Source organism: Acipenser ruthenus, chromosome 6 (genome assembly GCF_902713425.1).
Source record: "Acipenser ruthenus chromosome 6, fAciRut3.2 maternal haplotype, whole genome shotgun sequence".
NCBI lineage: Eukaryota > Metazoa > Chordata > Actinopteri > Acipenseriformes > Acipenseridae > Acipenser > Acipenser ruthenus.
The window spans coordinates 29,531,786-29,552,687 of record NC_081194.1 but is presented as its reverse complement, the minus strand read 5'-3'; the positions used below and the strand labels follow the sequence as shown (position 1 = coordinate 29,552,687).

The window sequence follows — 20,902 nt, the reverse complement described above, 5'->3', positions numbered from 1 at the left end:
TGTGTCAACATCGCAGGTGCCTCACCTTGTGATCAATCAATCAATCTTTATTTAATATAGCGCCTTTTATAGTGGACCACCATCACAAAGCCTCTTGTCTCAAATGCCCCTCGGTGTATATATATATATACAGTGCCCTCCATAAGTATTGGGACAGTGAAGTCAAAATTGCTATTTTTGCTGTACACTCAAGCAATATGAAAATACGAGTAAAAGATTAATATGAGGCAAAAGTACAGAATGTCACCTTTTATTTCTGGTGGTTTCAAGACATAAATGTTTTACCAACTAAGGATAACAGCACTTTTAGAGTTCCATCCCCCCATTTTATGTGAGCATAAGTATTGGGACAATTCAACTTAAAGCAAATATGAGAAGTATAAAAGCTAGTATTTAGTCGCAAATCCCTTGCATGCAATAACAGCAGTGAGTCTGCAACCCATTGACGTCACCAATCTCTTGGTATCGTCCTTTGAGATGCTTTGCCAAGCCTTTACTGCAGCCATTTTCAGCTGTTGCTTGTTTTGGGGAGTTTCTGACTTCTGTCTCCTCTTCAGTAAGTGAAATGGATGTTCAGTCGGATTTAAAATCAGGAGATTGACTTGGCCATTCTAAAACTTTCCACTTTTTTCCCCTGATGAACTCCTTGGTTGCGTTGGCAGTGTGTTTTGGGTCATTGTCCTGTTGCATTGTGAAGCGCCGCCCAATGAGTCTGGTGACATTTTCTTGTACATTGGTAGCCAAGATGCTTCTGTACACTTCTGAAGTCATTCTGCTGCTGCCATCATTCATTACATCATCAATAAAGATGAGTGAGCCCGTTCCAGAGGCAGCCATGCATGCCCATGCCATGACACTACCTCCACCATGCTTCACAGATGAGGTGGTATGCTTTGGATCATCTGCAGTTCCTTTTTTTCTCGACACTTTTGTCTTCCCATCACTTTGATAAAGGTTAATCTTCGTCTCATCTGTCCATAAAACTGTTCCAAAACTCTACTGGCCCATCTCTGTACTTTTTAGCAAATTCTAATCTGGCCTTTCTGTTTTTGGTGCTGATCAGAGGTTTGCATCTTGCAGTGTAGCCTTTGTAATTCTGCTGCCGAAGTCTTCTGTGAACAGTAGATTGTGACACTTTCACCCCAGCATTCTGGCGGTTGTTGGTGATTTCACCGACACTTATTTTAGGGTTGTTTTTCACAGCTCTGGTCACATTTCTGTCAACTGCTGTTGTTTTCCTTGGTCGACCTGGTCGTTGTAGATTGCTGAAGACACCGGTGGTTTCTTTTTTTTTCAGGACATTCCAAACTGTTGATTTGGCTATGCCCAACTTTTGTGCTATGGTGCTAATTGAGTTCCTCTTTTCTTTTAGCATCCAAATCGCTTGCTTTTCTTTCATAGACTGCTCCCTAGTCTTCATGTTGGATTATGCCTACTGACACCAAACGCAGACTCCAAAGGCAAAAGCAAAGGATAGAACTGAGACTACACATTCACAGCTCTTTTATGTGTGAACAATCAATGCAATAGGAAACACCTGATCAATTAGAAACACCTGTGAGCCATGTCCCAATACTTATGCTCACATAAAAAGGGGGGGGCTGGGGGGGGAGTGCTGTTATTCTTAGTTGGTAAAACATATATGTGTTGAAACAGCCAGAAATAAAAGGTGACATTCTGTACTTTTGCCTCATATTCATCTTTTAATCGTATTTTCTTATTGCTTGAGTGTACAGCAAAAATAGCAATTTTGACTTCACTGTCCCAATACTTATATATATATTTAATACATGGATGAAGGCTATATTTACATCCTGAGCCATTCGAAAAAAAGTCATAATACCACAGTAGTGACATCAAGATGGCATATTTGTCTAGAGGATTATACTTGACCTTCAAACCACATTTGACTCAATTATCAAATTATCAAAAATAATTATATTTAAGATTCGTTAATATTGACTTAATTTATGTTATTATTATTCATTATTATTATTTAGTTGCAATTTGAACCGTAACACCTGTGTATTGTCTTTTTTATTACAGATACTAATATCCATGTATTATAAAAAATAATAGGTGGTCTCGTATTTTATGACGTCACATAAACCCTAGATGGAATTATTTTCCTGTAACTCACTGAAGCCCATCTATTATTCTCTCTCTCTCTCTCTCTCTCTAGAGAGAGAGAGATACACACACACACACAGTATAGCCGTTGATGTATCTACTACTGTAGATTCATTGTGCATAGTCAATTCTCACTGGCATTAGACAAGTAGAAACTGTAGGGTACTGGAGTTTTAAGCCTAATGATATTCATCCATTTGTTACAATTAAAATTGTTTATGAAATTATTCATGCCAATAATCAGCATTTGAGACACAATGTAGTATTGAATGGCTCAGTTCCCATAATAAATTGTACAGCTACTTTAAATGATTTTTGATTAATGTTTTTGCAAATTTTTGTGATTACCAAGTTACATAAGAAAAAATGTTTTAAAAAAGAAATGCATATAAATAAGGGAATGAGAGAATCAATTAAAATATATTATACATTTAGAGAGTGAAAGAGTGTCTTGTAGTGGAAAAAAATGGCACACTACTATATATATATATATATATATATATATATATATATATATATATATATATATATATATATATATATATAAAAATGACCTTTGTTTCAAGCAAATACTGCACACTTATTTTAATAAAAAAATCATGTGCATGTGAGAAAAAAAATTATATATATCCCAAGATGTGTGATGTATGTGCTTTGTTTTTCTTTCTGCATAAAATTAGAAAATTGAGTTATATATGTGTGCATGTCTAAAACCATTGTTTTAAATAGCCTCTATTAACATTTAGTAGAGCACTTTCCAGTTTTCCTTAAATAATGACAAAAGGATACATCTTTATAAATCAAACCTTAACTTGAATTCAGCTCTCCGCTAATTGATCAATGGTAGCAGTCGCCGCACGTGCTTGTCCTTGGTCCTGGTGTGATTATAAATGGTCATGAACTGAGAAAGGTGGAGCAGAATCAAGTACAAGTAGAATAACACATCATATGTGTGAACTTTTGTGTTTCATGGAACTACTGTACACAGCTTATTTAAAAAAGTAGAGATCAAATAGCAGTCTGTTGCAATTCATTCTGGGGAGATAGGGCAGTATTCATGAAGCATTAGCCAGGCAACGTGTAAGACCATAATGCATTTACTGTGGAACTAACACAATAAATATGGCTCTTGGTGATGCCTATTTATCTGTGCTGATTCCCCCAATCAACAATGTCCATCTGAATTCAGAATGATGAGAGATGGGAATCCTATGGTAGACCATAAACCCTAAACTATATAAAATCATGGAATGAAAGTAGAAAGAAATATTCTTGCAAGTGACTGTATAATGTTGCCACACCAAATGTTAAACGATACACATTTTATTCCTTAATTAATTTGATTGATTGTCAAATGGGTTCAGTCAGCCGACAAAGTAGAGGGAAACTTTGTACAGACATCATTAGTTTTTCCCCATTTAAAGATTAATCATGAAAAGCTCTGGCTCTTTAATTCTGTAATTTGTATATTTAATGGGCTGCTGCAGAATCTATGACAGTAATTAGCATAGCCTGGAAACTCATTAATACACAACAACATGATTAATGCAGCATTAATGCAAACATGACTGAAGTTATTCAGGTTATGTTCTAAGAAGATTAAAGCCAAACTGGCCTGTTTGTTTTACTTATGGCGCCAATAACAGGGTTACAAAAAAGTAATAAAACATCAAATCAGTCAAATGACAGAAAAAGATCAATGTCTTAAAAATACATCCTTTTTTCTTTGTTGTCAAAAAATAAACTGCCAGTGATGTAGCAACACTTTATACAGTAGACTCTGATTCGGGTTTGTAAGAAGTAAGTTACACTTTAGGATATGGTATATTGTTCTGTATAACATAAGTTTCTTAACAGACTATGTTTATGCTTACTCTTGTCATTAATAATATGGGTGAGGTATTTTTGTTAAACTATTTCTCTAGGAAAAAGAAAAAACCTGGGGTGAAATATGTGGATTTTATGCAAATTGTTCCAGTGACTATTCATTATATTCGTTTGGAGACTAAAACCAGCAATGCTGGAGAAAAAGTTTGTCACAGAGCACTGAAATTAGTTTAATAGGGTTGCCACAACTTCCACTGTGGCCCATAGTGAGGCCTTGTGCCCCCCTGATTAATGTAAAGTTGCATTAATTAGCATTTGCGCTGTATAAATAGTAGCTCATAGTGCACTAACAAGTTAGTCCTGTCTAGTGGAATTAAGCCTTGTATATTTGTAATGAACAAAAGGCAATACAGCTTACTGCTGGAATCAAGAATGCCATGAGGTCTTTGCAGTGATCATACTCCTATCAGCTGTTTAAAACCTTCCAAAAAAGGATGCCTTAATTGGAGCAAATGGAAATCACGTTTAACAGAAAGCATCTGAACAGTGGAAAACAACATACCCTATGGGCCACAGTAGAGGTTGCAACCAAATCTCTTTCACCATGTTTACTGTTTTAACTCCACACGTGATTTTATAACCATCTTCTTTAATGACGTGATATTTACTGTCAGTTTATCTGTAATGGAAGGTTTGTGTTGATCACTTCATAGCCCACTATGTAAAATGCTTTTGGAATCACTAATATAATGTAATATAATGCCAGCCTTTGACTAACACTATGTCAGTTGTGTATGGTTTGTTTAGAAATACATAAAATGTGTCTATATGGCCTCCGTTCAGTCTTCCACTAGCCATAGAGTATACCCTTAGGCAAAGCTATATCTAAATTCTTGTTTTTAAATGACATGTTACAGGAGTTACTTTAAAGCATTATTGACAGAGTCCTTCCATTCACTTTGCCATTTTGCACTATAAATTTTCCTAATAATTTCCATAATGAATTTACTGGTCTGCTGTCTGCTGCACACCATACTTAGGGTTTTACTACCATTAGGAATTCATTGGTGAGTAGTGCAGAAATATTTAACAGTGCAATCTTACGATCAGTCAAATGGATATTCTTACCATCAGTTCTAATTTTCTTATATGCTTGTAAATGATATTCATTTCAGGTGCATATTTTAACATGTTTTTAGATTTGTATCATTATAGGCTTTGAGTTGATTGCTTACCAGTATTCTTCTTGTTCAAGAGATTTGTTGTTACATCAAAGTTTGCCCCAAGTCAATTTTATTTGCTTTTTTAATTATTTTTTTTTAAATTTCTGTATAGCACATCATTACTACAGCATGATGTGTGTTTATAAGTGTTCTGGGTCTACCTCTAATCATGATCAGATTGGCTTTTTACAGGTTCTTTGTTGGGTCCATCATTAAGAGTACAAGAGAAACCACTGAACATGATTAGAGGGATTATTATTATTTATTTTTTAACAGACGCCCTTATCCAGGGCGACTTACAATTGTTACAGGATATCACATTATTTTTACATACAATTACCCATTTATACAGTTGGGTTTTTATTGGAGCAACCTAGGTAAAATACCTTGCTCCAAGGGTACAGCAGCAGTGTCCCCCACCGGGGATTGAACCCACGACCCTCCCGTCAAGAGTCCAGAGCCCTAACCACTACTCCACACTACTACCCAGTATTAAGTAATTAACTCTAAAAAGAAAAGAAAATATGCTACAACAGACATGGACAATGTTAGTACATTGTAAGTCATTACATTTGGTGAAACATTATAATGCCTCTTTACAATACATTATTCCACATTATTTTAATACAGATCATATGAACCTGCCTTTTCACAGTACAGGCGCTTGATTGACAGCTTGTCCGAATGGGCTGAACCTTGAGAACTTTTTTTAAAAGATTTCACATGCTGTGGGTGTAAGTGATGGTGACCTACTTTCACAGCATTGATCACTAATGTGGTGTTTCTTTACCTGACATGGGGTATGTACTGTACCATTTACTTGATATACCTAGTTGCTTTAAATATGTGCATATATATTAGGGATGTCACGGTATCAAATTTTGACGGTGCAGTAACCGTCACAAAATATCGTTGTACCGCGGTATAATGTCATTTTTTTGTAATCCGTTTTTAAATGGCTATTTAAAGAAATACACTGAGGTCAAGTAATTTTTTTAACAAGAAGACTACATTTATCAGTTTGGACAGCATCCTGTTAGTTAAGAGAAGCAAACTGTTACCTAGCAATAGCCAATCAAGTGCGTTTTAAAACATGCAGTGCCCGCCTACTGATCTCTCAGCAGAGTGCAAAACTTAATGATGAGAAGACGGTGCCTGCAATTTTTTTTTGGTTTTCGTTTGGACTGCATTTTGACAGCAACAAACACAAAGGAAAGAAAATAAAAAATAATGCAAATGCCTGTAGCATCTTAGACTTAGTTATATAGTAGTAAACAGACTTTTTGATTATCTGCATTGGTGTGTGCTTAATGTGTTTCTCTTGACTGATACGATAGATAGTAGCTGCTGTTACTTCTTTGGTTTGGTAAATTAATGGGAAAGCAGTGATGAAAAGTTACAGTGCTTGTTCTTGCTGATATTTTCAAATATTTGTGTTTCATTTAGTGACAATTACGTTTGCTAGCGATCATTGTTTAGTTGGGCGGTTTATATTAAATATGACGTCACATTTAATAGCCTACTCGGATAATCTCATGCATGGCAGTTTTCAGAACTTGAGATGTCTGTGTTCATTAGTTAGTTCTAATGAACACAGTGGCTCACCGATGGAGAATCGGTGAATACAAAAACGTGCCCATATCACCTTAAACCATGTGAACTCTGTAATTACAGTATAGAAAAAGGATTGTGGTTTCAAAACCGTGGCAGCTTATACCATGGTTTACTGTAAAACCAGTATATCGTGACATCCCTAATATATATATATATATATATATATATATATATATATATATATATATATATATATATATATATATATATATATATATTGTAACCTGGACGGCACTCACGGTCGTTCGTTTGCCCCTTTGAAAGCAATACCAGGACACAGGAAATGGAGTTTTAAGCGTGGTTGCGCTATTTTTAATAAATAAAACACAAACATAAATAAACACCTAGCTCCTTGTTGGAGCACTGACTACACGGCAGGTTCCTGACTAGCTAAGCCGTTTACCTGCCAAACAAACACAAATCACAGCACTTACTTGTCTTTTGACTGCTCGGAAACAGAGCACACCTTCTGTCTCCTTCTACTCAGCAGTCGCTAGCAAACTGACTGCTATCTTTTAATACCCTGCACCTGGCATTAATTTACAATAGTTACCAGGTGCAGGTGATAATTAATAATAAAACAATTAACAAATAATTAAACAATTAAACCAAAAGTGCATACGCACATGTTTTATGAAGGGAGGATATTAACCCCCTCCCTGCTGTGTTACAAGATATATATATATATATATATATATATATATCCCTGGGAACTGGAGAAATGTTCGTTATATCAGGGTGTTCACTATAATAGGGCTTGGCATTTTTCTGCATAAGAATAATGACAAAACGACAAATTTGAATTGAACATCAATATATTGTACTTTTATGAAGATTCCTTCACATTGATCAACATTTAAACGGTATTATGACAAGGTACTCATGTCACATGTGTGGGTAACCGCATTGCAGGAGTTGGAGTTGAAACACCAGCACAGGTACACAGGATTTTTTAAACACAAAGCAGAAAGTAAACAAACAGGTCATGTGACACCACCAACAATGGTAACACACAGAGGACACATACAGAAGACAGGCAGGCAGCAAGTCTCAATCGAGCGTCTGTCTGTAAACAATCATTTGATCAAACATAACTCCAAAAAGCACACAAAACAAACCCGTTTCCACATATAAATTATACCAACACTAATTTCCCCCTGTGCAGGGCAATTTCCCTGCTACAGGTATGTTTAAAAGAAAACAGTTGTATCCGGGTCGATCCTGTACATGATCGTTCTAATAGGGCTAATTTGCATTGAAAAAATTGGTTCTTGCTGTTGGGAACGCTAAAAACGGGTGTTTTTTATAAGAAGGGTTTGTTATAGTGAACTTAGCCGGTATATATATACAGTTGTAGTAAAAAGTTTACATACCCTAATGGAAATGGAAATGGAAATGGAAAAAGACAGAAAATTATTTATTGTCATAAAGCTGGAGAAGGATACAAGAAGATTGCCAAGCATTTGAGTATCCCAATTTCAGTTATTGTTTCTATTATCAAGCCTCACGATACTGTCACAACACTCCCTCGGTCTGGAAGAAAGAAGGTTCTTTCACCAAGAACAAGTAGAAGAATTGTGAGGAAGGTTAATAACAATCCGAGATTGACTGCCAAAGATATTCAAAGTGAATTGGATGCAAGTGGGACTGGGGTTTCCATTTCAACCATAGGTAGAGTATTTCATGGTTGCAGACCAAGGAAAAAGCCAGTCTTAGGAAAACGTCACAAGGACAATCGCTTAAAGTTTGCAAAACAACATTTGAATGATGGATATGAGTTCTGGTCAAAGGTTTTGTGGAATGATGAAACAAAAATCAGGCTATTTGGTCACGCTGATAGTCGTTACATTTGGAGAAAGTCTGTGAGGCATACAAAGAAAAGAACACCATACCTACTGTCAAGCATGGAGGTGGTAATATCCTTCTGTGGGGCTGTTTTTCCTCTAATGGCACAGGGAATTTAGTTCCAATGCATGGTAAAATTGATTCCATAGCATACCAAAAGATATTGGCCAATCATCTGAAACCCTCCGCTACAAAACTTAAAAGCGCAACTGGACTTTCCGACACAACAACAATCCAAAGCAAACATCAAAATCTACTTCAGAATGGTTAAAGAATAAAATCAAGGTTCTAGAATGGCCTAGTCAAAGTCCCGATCTAAATCCGATTGAGAATCTTTGGTATGAGTTGAAGAAGGCTGTGCACAGGAGAAGTCCTCGGAATTTGAATGAACTGGAACAATTTTGCGTTGAAGAATGGTCAAAAACCACTAAAGAATCATGCCAAAAGCTCACTGACAAATATCCTAATTTTTTAAAAGAGGATATTATTGCTAAAAGTGCCTGTGACAGAGAGTGAATGAATCCTAGTCAACAATCTCCCTCCTGACCTGTGAGGGCGCAGTATAACAGGAACAGTGTGCCCCGGACTGGATGGTTTTGCAGTTCATTCCAGGGTCAGTCATGAGTTAGTCTTAACACGGTAGGCGATGTGTCAGTCATGGATTGGGGGATACGTGATTGCACTCAGTACTGAAGGGGGGGCGTGACTGAAGGTATATCGGGATGTGGCGAAGTAATCTGTTACTTTTGTTATAGTTACGATAGGACCTGAAAAGGAGAACTGTGATTTAACCGTGAGTGTTTTGGTGTTGTTTTTGTCTGTCTATTAACCCTTTGCAGTCCATTTATTCAGCGCGTCTCAGGCGCATCAAGTCCAATTTATTTTCACATGCGCAGTTTATTTTAGACGCGCTGTTTAAAAGTATTTTTTTTCACAGTAAAACAGGTTTAAAAGGCACTGCATATCAACAGGACACTCAGTATTGCATCTCCAGCCCCACCCCACCTCACCCCACCCCACCCCTTGTTCGTTGTATTTTTCACATACCTCTTCATAGTCATGTATACCGATAAATCATCTCCTGATCACTCGTTTTATCACCAAACTCCTCAATAATGCGATCCAAGTCGTTATTTTATTACTATAACATCTCAAAAAGCTCTGCAAATGTCTGTGATATTCTTTGAGCGCTGGGAAGCAGCTATCTTGTTTGTTTATGTCTGTGTTATTTCTGTGGTGCCGGGGCTATATATATTGCTCAGATCCGCCCCCCACGCCCCCCCCCCCCCCCTTTTCCGGCTTCTCTCGGCTCCTATCGGTCTCACTTGGCCATTGAAAAATGGTTTTGTTGGCTTTTTCCTGAGAAAAAACGACTAGAGACCTGTGTTTTACATCTTTTTGACCGGAAAGGGAAAATTGTAATGTCGGACGTGGTCCTACATAGGACCGCAAAGGGTTAATAATTTTATTTGTCGTTGTTAGACGGCTAAACTATCTGGGAGCTGTCGCTAAAAGTCATCACCAAACCCGGACTATACCAATGCACTACTGTTTCACTACCTGCTGTATAATTCACCACTTGCACTACGAGCACTCACTATTGGACTTGGTGACCGTGTGTGTATAAAGTGTGTGTCTTTATTTGTGTTATTATTATTTCGGGACTGACCCCCGTGGGTTTTAACGGTGCCATACACATCGTTGTGTAGAGCCAGTTGCTATTATTTGCAGCACATATAAATGTGGTGTGCCCCACCCCTTTGGTCCCACTGCCAATCATTTTCTCTCCCTTTGAACATATTGCAATGGACATTGTAGGACCTTTGCTACCTTCTGATTCCAGGTATAAGCATATATTATTAGTGGTAGATTACTACTAGTGCAGCTGCAATAGCCAAGGAATTACTGCAGATTATGTCTAGAGTAGGGATCCCCAAAGAGATATTGACTGATCATAGAACTAACTTCTTGTCTCAGATGTTACAGCCAGTATATAAAATATTAAAAATACGTCCCATCCGGACATCTGTTTATTATCCACAGACAGTTGGTTTGGTGGAATGTTTTAATCAGACCCTAAAGCAGATGCTGAGACGGTTTGTGAACCAAGAGCAAAAACATTGGGCAACACTTCTTCCCTACCTCCTTTTTGCAGTGAGAGAGGTGCCGCAGAGTTTGACAGGTTTCTCCCCCTTTGAGCTTTTGTACGGCCGACAGCCTTGCGGCATCCTCAATCTGTTGAGAGAGGGGTGGGAAGAGCACAAAGGCTCGTCCAAAAAATGTAGTGCAGCATGTGCTCCTACTCAGAGATCGCCTGGATTTAGTCAATCGTTTGGCCCAGGACAATCTAAAATCGGCTCAACACCGACAAAGCAGCAGTACAACCAAAATGTAGCAGTCTGACCTTTTGACCAGAAGACAAGGTACACTATTGGACTTGTGATCGTGTGTGTATATTAGTTAGTGTTATTATTATTTCAGGACTGACCCCCGTGGGTTTTAACTGTGCCATACACATCGTTGTGTAGGGTCAGTTACTATTATTAGTAGCACAAATAAAGAGCTGTTTTTCTAATCTAGTAGATCATCTCTTTTTAATCATCTACAAACTGAATGTATTCTAAAGGTTCTCTTTCTGATTTTCTAAGTAATTGTTCTTCCCATTTCCCCATGTATGTACTGGCAAAATGCATTCCTAATTTAGATCCCATTGCAGTACCATCGTTTTGTTTGTAATTCTTATCAACAAATGTAAATAACTGTTTTCTAAAACTACATTGATCATGTTCAGCACCTTTGCTATTGGTATTGATTTATCTAGTCTAATATCTAGTGGTTTTTGACAAGCTTCTAAAGTTTCTTTACGAGGGACACTAGGGCACAAGGATTTTACATCCATGCAAAATAAAATTGTATTCACTGGAAGGTTGTGTTTTAGTTGCTCAAGTCTTTTTAAAAATTGAGTTGTATCCTTAACATAGCTTAGTAATTTCAACGTGTGACAAGTTGTTTTTCTGCTATTTCAGCTATTATGTTGTTGGATTATCAATCATGCTGACTATCATTTGCATAGGGTGATTTTCTTTGTGCATTTTATTCTTTTGATATAATGCCTTTATGGTATAGTCTTTCTGTAATTTCCTTAACCTCTTTTACAGATTCATTGATCTTATTGCATTTAACTTCTTCATATGTATCCATATTATTTAATTCACATTCTACAGATTTCATATAGTCATCTGTGTCAAACCTGCTCATGCGACCACCTTTATTTAGTGACCACCTGGTCCAAGTGACCACTTTTAAATTCCTCCCAATGATATTTGTGCTTTATTTAACTGTATTAAGCCACTGTCTAACGCGACCAGCGACCACAATTCTCTTACCCAGCAACGGACTCAAACCTGTATTAAGCACCCTTACACAGGGCTATTGTTATAAGAAAAATACGGTTTTAAATGGTACGTCCTAAATTGAAAGGAATACGGTAACCATTTTAGCGGTCTTTTATCTGTAATCAATAAAACAACAGCGCTCTCTTGTAAAGGAAGAGAAAAAAGACAGTAAGTGCCAGATAAACTGCTGAAAAATTCGGCACTAGAAAGACGCAGATACAGCATTTTGAAACAGAAAGAACTATATACAGTATATATATATATATATATATATATATATATATATATATATATATATATATATATAGTACATTTGGCGGTTAATACTCACTTCCGTCTCTTTTCGTAATACATAAATGACAATAACAAGTGTTGAATTGTAGCAATCTTTTAAAAGATGCCACCTACTGGATCTATAAAGAAAAGCCAAGGCACATAGCTCAAAGAAATGTAACTCTTTATTAGGCAACAGTACCCAGCCTTAACATCTGACCAGAGCCTCTGGGGATGGCCCTGCCCTTTGAAAGCAACTCATGGAATGAGAGTAGGCTTCCACAACAGCGGGCTGATTTATGTGCTCTCCGATCTCAGTTAGATAAGATTTTACCAGAGCCAAGTCAAATTTGGCTTTCTTCTTATTGACTTTATACAAGTTTTTTAGGCATAAGTGTCGGCTGGGTGTTGAAACTGGACAACATGTTGCGTTTGTGAGACAAAAGGTTTTTGCTCGAGCTAATCTTGATTACAGATAAAGTCAAGGTTGTTATAAAAGTAGAAAACACTTGTGGAGGCTTTGAGTAAATTGTTGATGCTCATAATGCATCACAGTAGAAAAATGCAACATGTCTAAGACTTTTGCACAGCAGTGTATATAAATGCCATTTCAATTAAAATTGCTGCATCTGTAATCTAATTGATATTCATGATGTGTCTAATTAACGGTATACTCTGTATGATTGTTGTCTCCACTACAGGTATTAAACTGAGCTTCAGAACCAGGGAGCATGAAGGGTTGATTCTATTTGCTGTATCAGCTGGGTCTCAGGAGGAGTATATAGCCTTGCAGATACACAATGGACGTCCCTACTTTCTTTTTGACCCACAGGTATGGTAGATTCTACCATTTAGAAATAACACATATCTGGCCCTGGGCCCACAAATATGGTCATGCAACTCAAGGGCTTTCACTCAGGGGTTTTCTATGCCTACAGAAAATGGGATATACCTACTTAGAGTGTACATTTTTACTTTTAATAAGTGTCCAATAAAAGGACTCTCTCTAATTAAAACTGGAGTTATGCACTAAAATCCAATAGAATCTAAATACGGTTGAGGTTGTTTCATTAGTGGAAAGTTTTCCTTATTTTTTTAAGTTAATTTGTTATAGTAAATGTAAAAATGAAGTTCATATTTAGAACTGATTAAAAATAATGTGATATCTTGTAACAATTGTAAGTCGCCCTGGATAAGGGCGCCTGCTAAGAAATAAATAAATAAGAATGGCAAGGTGGTTGAAGATTACGATATTAAAGGTAGTTATCCTTAGTAGGATAATTGTATTCTTATCAGTACAGTTCATATATTCAAGTCTAACAATAATATAACTTATACTGTATAAAAGTTTCTGCAATACAACATAACATAGTAAAAGCATATGCTGGCAAGTTTGGTTAAGCACAACCAAGCAAGGTCCATTGTAACATAGCAAATGCATATTACAAGCAAAATGACCATATTAAACTAGTATGAGGGATATCAGATTCTTTCTGCTACTTCAGTAAACATTTAACCTGTAAAATGTATGTTTACATATTGATATATCATTAGCATCTAATTCAGAATCTGCATATGAGTAAATACATGAAATACATGAAAGTTTTTCAAAACTTGTAATCTGGATAAACGTGATCCGGATTTTGTGATCGAGATTACTTTTGTCCACAAAAAAGGAGACAAAACCGAACCAGGTAACTACAGACCAATAAGCCTGACTTCTATTATATGTAAACTTATGGAAACTATAATAAGATCCAAAATGGAAAATTACCTATATGGTAACAGTATCCTGAGAGACAGTCAGCATGGATTTAGAAAAGGGAGATTGTGTCTAACTAACCTGCTTGATTTTTTTGAGGATGCAACATCGACAATGGATAATTGCAAAGCATACGACATAGTTTATTTAGATTTCCAGAAAGCTTTTGACAAAGTCCTGCATAAAAGATTAATTCTCAAACTGAAAGCAGTAGGGATTCAAGGAAATGCATGCACATGGATTAGGGAGTGGTTAACATGTAGAAAACAGAAAGTACTGATTAGAGGAGAAACCTCAAAATGGAGAGAAATAACCGGTGGTGTACCACAGGGATCAGTATTTAGGTCCTCTGCTATTTCTAATATACATTAATGATTAAGATTCTGGTATGGTAAACAAAATAAATTTGCAGACGACACAAAAATAGGAGGAGTGGCAAACACTGTTACAGCAGCATTCAGAACTGGGCAGACACATGGCAAATTACATTTAATAGAGAAAAGTGTAAGGTACTGCACGCAGGCAATACAAATGTGCATTATAAATATCATATGGGAGATACTGAAATTGAAGAAGGAATCTATGAAAAAGACCTAGGAGTTTATGTTGACTCAGAAATCCTGGGTTTAAAAGGCATGTCGTATGCAGACAGGCTAAAATAATTGAATCCTTTTCAGTCTTGAACAAAGAAGATCTGATTCTGATTCAAGCATTCAAAATTCTAAAAGGTATTGACAATGTCGACCCAGGGGACTTTTTCGACCTGAAAAAAGAAACAAGGACCAGGGGTCACAAATGGAGATTAGATAAAGGGGCATTCAGAACAGAAAATAGGAGGCACTTTTTTACACAGAGAATTGTGAGGGTCTGGAACCAACTCCCCAGTAACGTTGTTGAAGCTGACACCCTGGGATCCTTCAAGAAGCTGCTTGATGAGATTCTGGGATCAATAAGCTACTAACAACCAAACAAGCAAGATGGGCCGAATGGCCTCCTCTGGTTTGTAAACTTTCTTATGTTCTTATGTTCTTATCTGGATTGTTTTGATCAGTTTTTTCAGAAAATGTCATGGCTGGATTACATTTATCCAGATTACAAATACTGGATTCTGTCGAGTCAGCGCCCCAGTTTGAACGATCGCCCCACCCCAACTTTTAGCTGAAAGTCAAATTTTCATTTCATTTCCGGTTTTTAATAATCATGTGCAATAATACTTGAGGGGAAATATTGCTGCTCACGTGAATAGAAAACAACTGCCTAGAAGTAGTTGCTCTGTGCATTAATGATTCAGGGTTAGGGTTAGGGTTATCTTCGGTTCAGATAGTGCAGGTGTGGAGTTCGCTGGTTTTGGATCAGATGATACAGACTAAGCTTACACTACACAATATTTTAGATTTATTTTAAACACTGCAAGGCACAATTTTTTTGTATTTAACATTTTAACGCTGTAGTGCTACTTTCAATGTTTTAGTAAGTGTTTTTACACTGGACACTGCAATTTCTTACTTGCAGAGATTATGTAAAGTTCTTTATTTTAGTGCTCTGAAAATTTCACGTGTTTATATATTTTTAAAATGTAGCGAATTTTATTTATTTTTAGCGCTTTTCACCTACAAATGTGTTTTTTCATGATGTGGTTTTGCACTAGCTTTAATGTTTAATGTTTGTTTTGTGAAAAGATTTTAAATAGCAAAATAGTGGACATACTGCAGCAGCTTTTGAATTGCATTTCACCAGTCAATAAATATGTTAACTGCACTTCTTGATTCTTTATCATGACTGTGTGCTGTGCTCTACCTTTGAATTTTAAGCATGCCTAATGGTAAACAGAATCTATCTACGTAATGTTAAAAATATTCCTTCTGCAATAATGCCTGTAATTTCCCCCCTGCTTGAGTCAACCCCCACCCCAGCCCCAACCCCCATTACCCACCCCCCTAACCCCTCCAACCCCTCCAACCCCCCCAACCCCTCCAACCCCTCCAACCCCCCCAACCCCTCCAACCCCCCTAACCCCTCCAACCCCTCCAACCCCCCCAACCCCCCCAACCCCTCCAACCCCTCCAACCCCCCCAACCCCTCCAACCCCCCCAACCCCCCCAACCCCTCCAACCCCCCTAACCCCTCCAACCCCTCCAACCCCCCCAACCCCCCCAACCCCTCCAACCCCCCCCAACCCCCCCAACCCCTCCAACCCCTCCAACCCCCCCAACCCCTCCAACCCCCCTAACCCCTCCAACCCCTCCAACCCCCCCAACCCCTCCAACCCCCCCAACACCTCCAACCCCCCCAACCCCTCCAACCCCCCTAACCCCTCCAACCCCCCCAACCCCTCCAACCCCTCCAACCCCCCCAACCCCCCCAACCCCTCCAACCCCTCCAACCCCCCCAACCCCTCCAACCCCCCCAACCCCTCCAACCCCTCCAACCCCTCCAACCCCCCCAACCCCTCCAACCCCTCCAACCCCTCCAACCCCCCCAACCCCTCCAACCCCAACCCCCTACACTTTGCCTTAACGACAACTTCACAACCCCTGAGCGTTGACACAGCAGACAATTACAAAATCACAAAATGTAGGATTACAAAACCCAGATCATTTTTATCCAGGTTACAGGTTTTGAAAAACCAGTCGGGTCACAATCAGATTTTATGGGAACTGGTGCAAATATAATCATGTATTTTCATTTCATTTCAACCCACCTGTTTAATGTGACATTTCTAAAAAGCATTTCTTTTTTTTTCATGTATGTGAGAAGGTTTTCCCTAATAAGACTAGATGACTTAACAAAAATCCCAGCATCATGGCTCTTTTTAAATATTACATCACCTTTGCCACTACCCAAAAAAGCTTTTAACCACAGTACCATCTGTTTAATAATTTTAGGCCATTTTAATTATTCTAAAAGCTGAGCTATACAGTGTATAAAATGAGGGCCAGAGACCTTTTTTTATATTTTTCCCAGAACTTGAATATTCTAGTTACCTTTAATGGAATAAAAGACATCGACTTAGAATACATATAGTATTTTTTTTTTTATCAAGTCATGTCTATTTTGGTGTGAAAGATTTGGATGAAAATATTCAAAGGCTTATCAGATGGCAGGATAAAGAGCACTTGTCCAAAGTGGTCTCTGGTACATAAGGCTATCATCTGTAATATACTAAGCTGACTGGTGTGCATGTGTTACTTATCATGCTGTCGCAGTCAGCTGCCATGGACATAGTATAAGCAGCAATACGGAGAGTGTTTGCAATGCAGCATCATTTGTGACAATTTTAATAATAACGAAATCCTTTCATGAGACAGCATTTAATATAATTCTCATTAAATTCATCATTAGAAAGGGTGTGCAGGAAAACAGACCAGTTTCCTGTGTCACGCCCAATTAGCATCCTGTGGTAGTAATCCCATTAGTATTGTTGAATTCGCTAATGGGAAAACTAATGGGCATGCTACCAGGGGACATTAATTGGGCATGACACCACTTTTAGTTTTAATTATTGAACTAGTCTAATGTAATGTGTGTTTGTAAAATATTAAAACAGTGAAACTTGACAGTACACTATTGGAAACGAATGAGTTGGTGGTCTCATGGACACTAGTGTGTACAGATTTATTGCATCACCACTGGAAGGGTATTGCAGATCTATATCTTGTTATGACCATAGGTGTCAAATAATGAATTTTTTTCCCCTGTTGTATTTCATCTTAAAGAATCAATTGTTTTGTCATAATGCATATGTTCTCCATTAGAGACACTCAGGTGCATATAAGTGCAAACAAAATTTTGTAAAATGTTCTATGATTAACATTTACCGTATTACTTCGAATTAACGCCACCCTCGAATTAACGCCTCACTCAGATATCAGCTTTTTAATAGACGCCGCCCTCGAATAAACGGCGCTCTCAATAAAGAGCCGTAAAGGTTATTCTTTTTACCCCTGCTCAAAAAATAAAGAAAGAAACGCGCAACTCTGCCTATGTACATGACACCCCCGAAGAGACTGCAACCTCAATCCAGCATGTAATACAAACTAATGTACACCCACCTTAGTAAGCAAATGTTATTTTATAGTACAGTCCCGACTAACTAACTACAGCACAGCAGTCCTTCACGTCCCTTTTTTTCCAGCAGAGTTCAGTGCCAACACAGCAGAGGATAAAACAAGGGCTGTCTGTTTACCTTGTCGTCGGCTTGGATGGTGAAAACTAAAACTCAGAGGAACTTAGAGCTTTGCCGGTCACTCTAAACGCTATCCGAAAGCTGGCTGAAGATATCTTATTGTAGGGGGTTTAGTTGTTTTGTTTTTTATTCAATTGGAATTTTACTCAGTCCTGTACAATTATATATATATATATATATATATATATATATATATATATATATATATATATATATTAAAAAAAAGAAGAAAAAAAAAACTTGCTTACTATCTATGAGAAGATTTAGTTTCAGTTTCTCTTACAGAGAAATTACAAACAAGCAGGTAAATTACAGTGAGAAAAAAAAAAATAACCGAGTAGAATATATTTTAGTTTTAACAGAAATCAAACCGATATTCATAGGTAATATTTTTCATTAAGAAAAACAACTGCATCTCTTGCCACTTCTTGTCCCGCCCCATAGCAACCAATACACACTCCTGATTCGCTGGTGCAGTACTCCCCTGACCTCCCAACTCCCACCTAATGGGCTCTCGTTAACTGTCGATAACTGTGTATAGTGCTGCAGAACGGAGCCTCTCATGGCGTCATTTCTAAAATGCCTTAAATCATTTAATAAAATATTGCAGTGTTTGTAAAGCATAGTATTATTAATAAAGGCCGCCCTCGTATAATCGCTTCCCTCGTTTAAGAGCCGCAGTCATTTTGATCAATTTAAAATAAAAGCCGCAGCGCCAAATTGAAGTAATACGGTATATACTGTAGGTATTATTTCTAGGTTTTACATGATACATATACTTTGTTTTATCACAGTTCTTTGGGCATTTTTTATCTATACAGATCTTTCTATTTTACAAACTATTGCTATATTCTGAACTGTATATTGGATTGGTCAGATTGTATTGCACATTTACATAATCTAAAATTTTAAATGTTCTTATTTGTTTAAAATACAGTCAACCTCGGTTAACTTGACATCCCATAGGGATGCCATTTAGTGTTAACTTATCCAAGGTGTCGAGTTAACCACAGGTGCACATGAGCCATGACATTAACATGCATATAAGTAACAGAACTCACACGTTTACAATATTATAGTATTTACAAGTTTATTTTTAGTTAAATGTCCTTATGAAAACGGTTGAAAGAACTGCAGTGAATGAATCAGTTACAGTCTACAGTACTGCACAAACTCGGTACTGTCTAATTTGATGGCTTAAATAGCAAAAGTTAACAAATGTACATTATATAGAATTAAGTCGGTGAACAAAAACAATAATAAACAACTTACAGTTTCACACAGAAATCAAGCATTGTTGATTGTTTTGCATGCAAAAAAACACATGCTTTGAAAGCTCTGCTGACAAGCTTGTTATCCCGAATAACCTGAGAAAGAAAACTCATTTTTCGTTTCTCACTCATTGTGAACTAATACTGTAACCAGCTGCACTTGGTAGTTGCGAATGAATGAATGAACGATCTGTTACCAGTCAATCAGTCACATGAAACAACAGTGTGAGTTATCCACTAGTCTTTTTAATAGTTTTTATCCCTTCGGTACCAGTAATAAGTGTCGAGTTATGAGTAAAGTGTGGTGTCGAATTAAAAAATTAAAAGAGGCAGGATGCATATATTTTATATAGAGAAAATCCGGGACCAAGTCTGACTGTCGAATTAAGCAAAGGTGTCGAGTTATCCACAAGTCGACTTAACCCAGGTTGAATAGTGTCTTCACTATTATCCTACATGCTTACGAACTATTCCAGCAAAAATGAGGGGGCAAAAATCTACACCCCAAGTGGTTGAATTTTTGTATTTTATTTTATGTTAAAATAGTTGGTAAGCATGGTTAGTAATGCAAAAGGTATATGACACAAAGTATCCGTTTAATCCTGAAATATATATACAGTACTGTATAAAAACAAATACATACATAAATACATAAAATAAAACATACTACAGTAGCCATTACCGGTACATTAGCAGATTCTATTTGACTGTTTTTACTAAGTTGCATTTTAGGTTGAATGAATTAATAATGTACTGTATTTACACAATTATTAAAATAACCTCATTCATTTTAAATAGGCATCTGCTGTGGCAGTCAGCCCCCTTAACGATGGAGGAAAATTGTATAATGACAATCAGTGGCACCATGTGATTGCTAAGAGAAACCAGGCCGTGGGAACAATCATTGTGGATAATCAATACAGAGGTAATGGTTAAATAGCACCTTCACACTGTGAACACATAATTCCACAGGCTTGCTTGTGACTGTTTCTTTTCTGTCAATTTCTTTAAACCCTGGTTCACAAATTCCAAGCAAAGGAATTATCAAGGTTAATCTTTGCCATGCATTGTGTGATTAGAATAATGAAGAGATCGTGCTTCTTTTTTGTTAAACTTGCATTCAATTAAGAGAGATTTATTTACAGTATGTAGGAGCAGCAGATCTGTCAATTATACATACAGTACAATGATAGTGGTCACAGTCATGCACGGTGCTGGCAGGCACCACAAGAACTTCTCCTCATTGCTTTGCAAACATACCTCAATCCTGACCTGGACACCTAGCAATTTAGTACTGGTTTTCTCAAGTAAGTGATAATTGTGCTGAATTTTTGGTGGTTTTATGATGTGAACTCAATGGTTTACATTTAGAACAC

General features: G+C 37.3%; 1 protein-coding gene across 1 annotated transcript in view; it reads left to right on the top strand.

Moving 5' to 3' along the window:
• ush2a (Usher syndrome 2A (autosomal recessive, mild)) overlaps positions 1-20,902 on the top strand; it is a 387,586-nt gene that overhangs the window by 120,307 nt on the left and 246,377 nt on the right. Inside the window, exons 21-22 of the mRNA XM_034017082.3 lie at positions 13,009-13,139; positions 20,325-20,451. Coding sequence (XP_033872973.3) covers positions 13,009-13,139; positions 20,325-20,451 — 258 coding nt within the window. The remainder of the gene's footprint in view (positions 1-13,008; positions 13,140-20,324; positions 20,452-20,902) is intronic.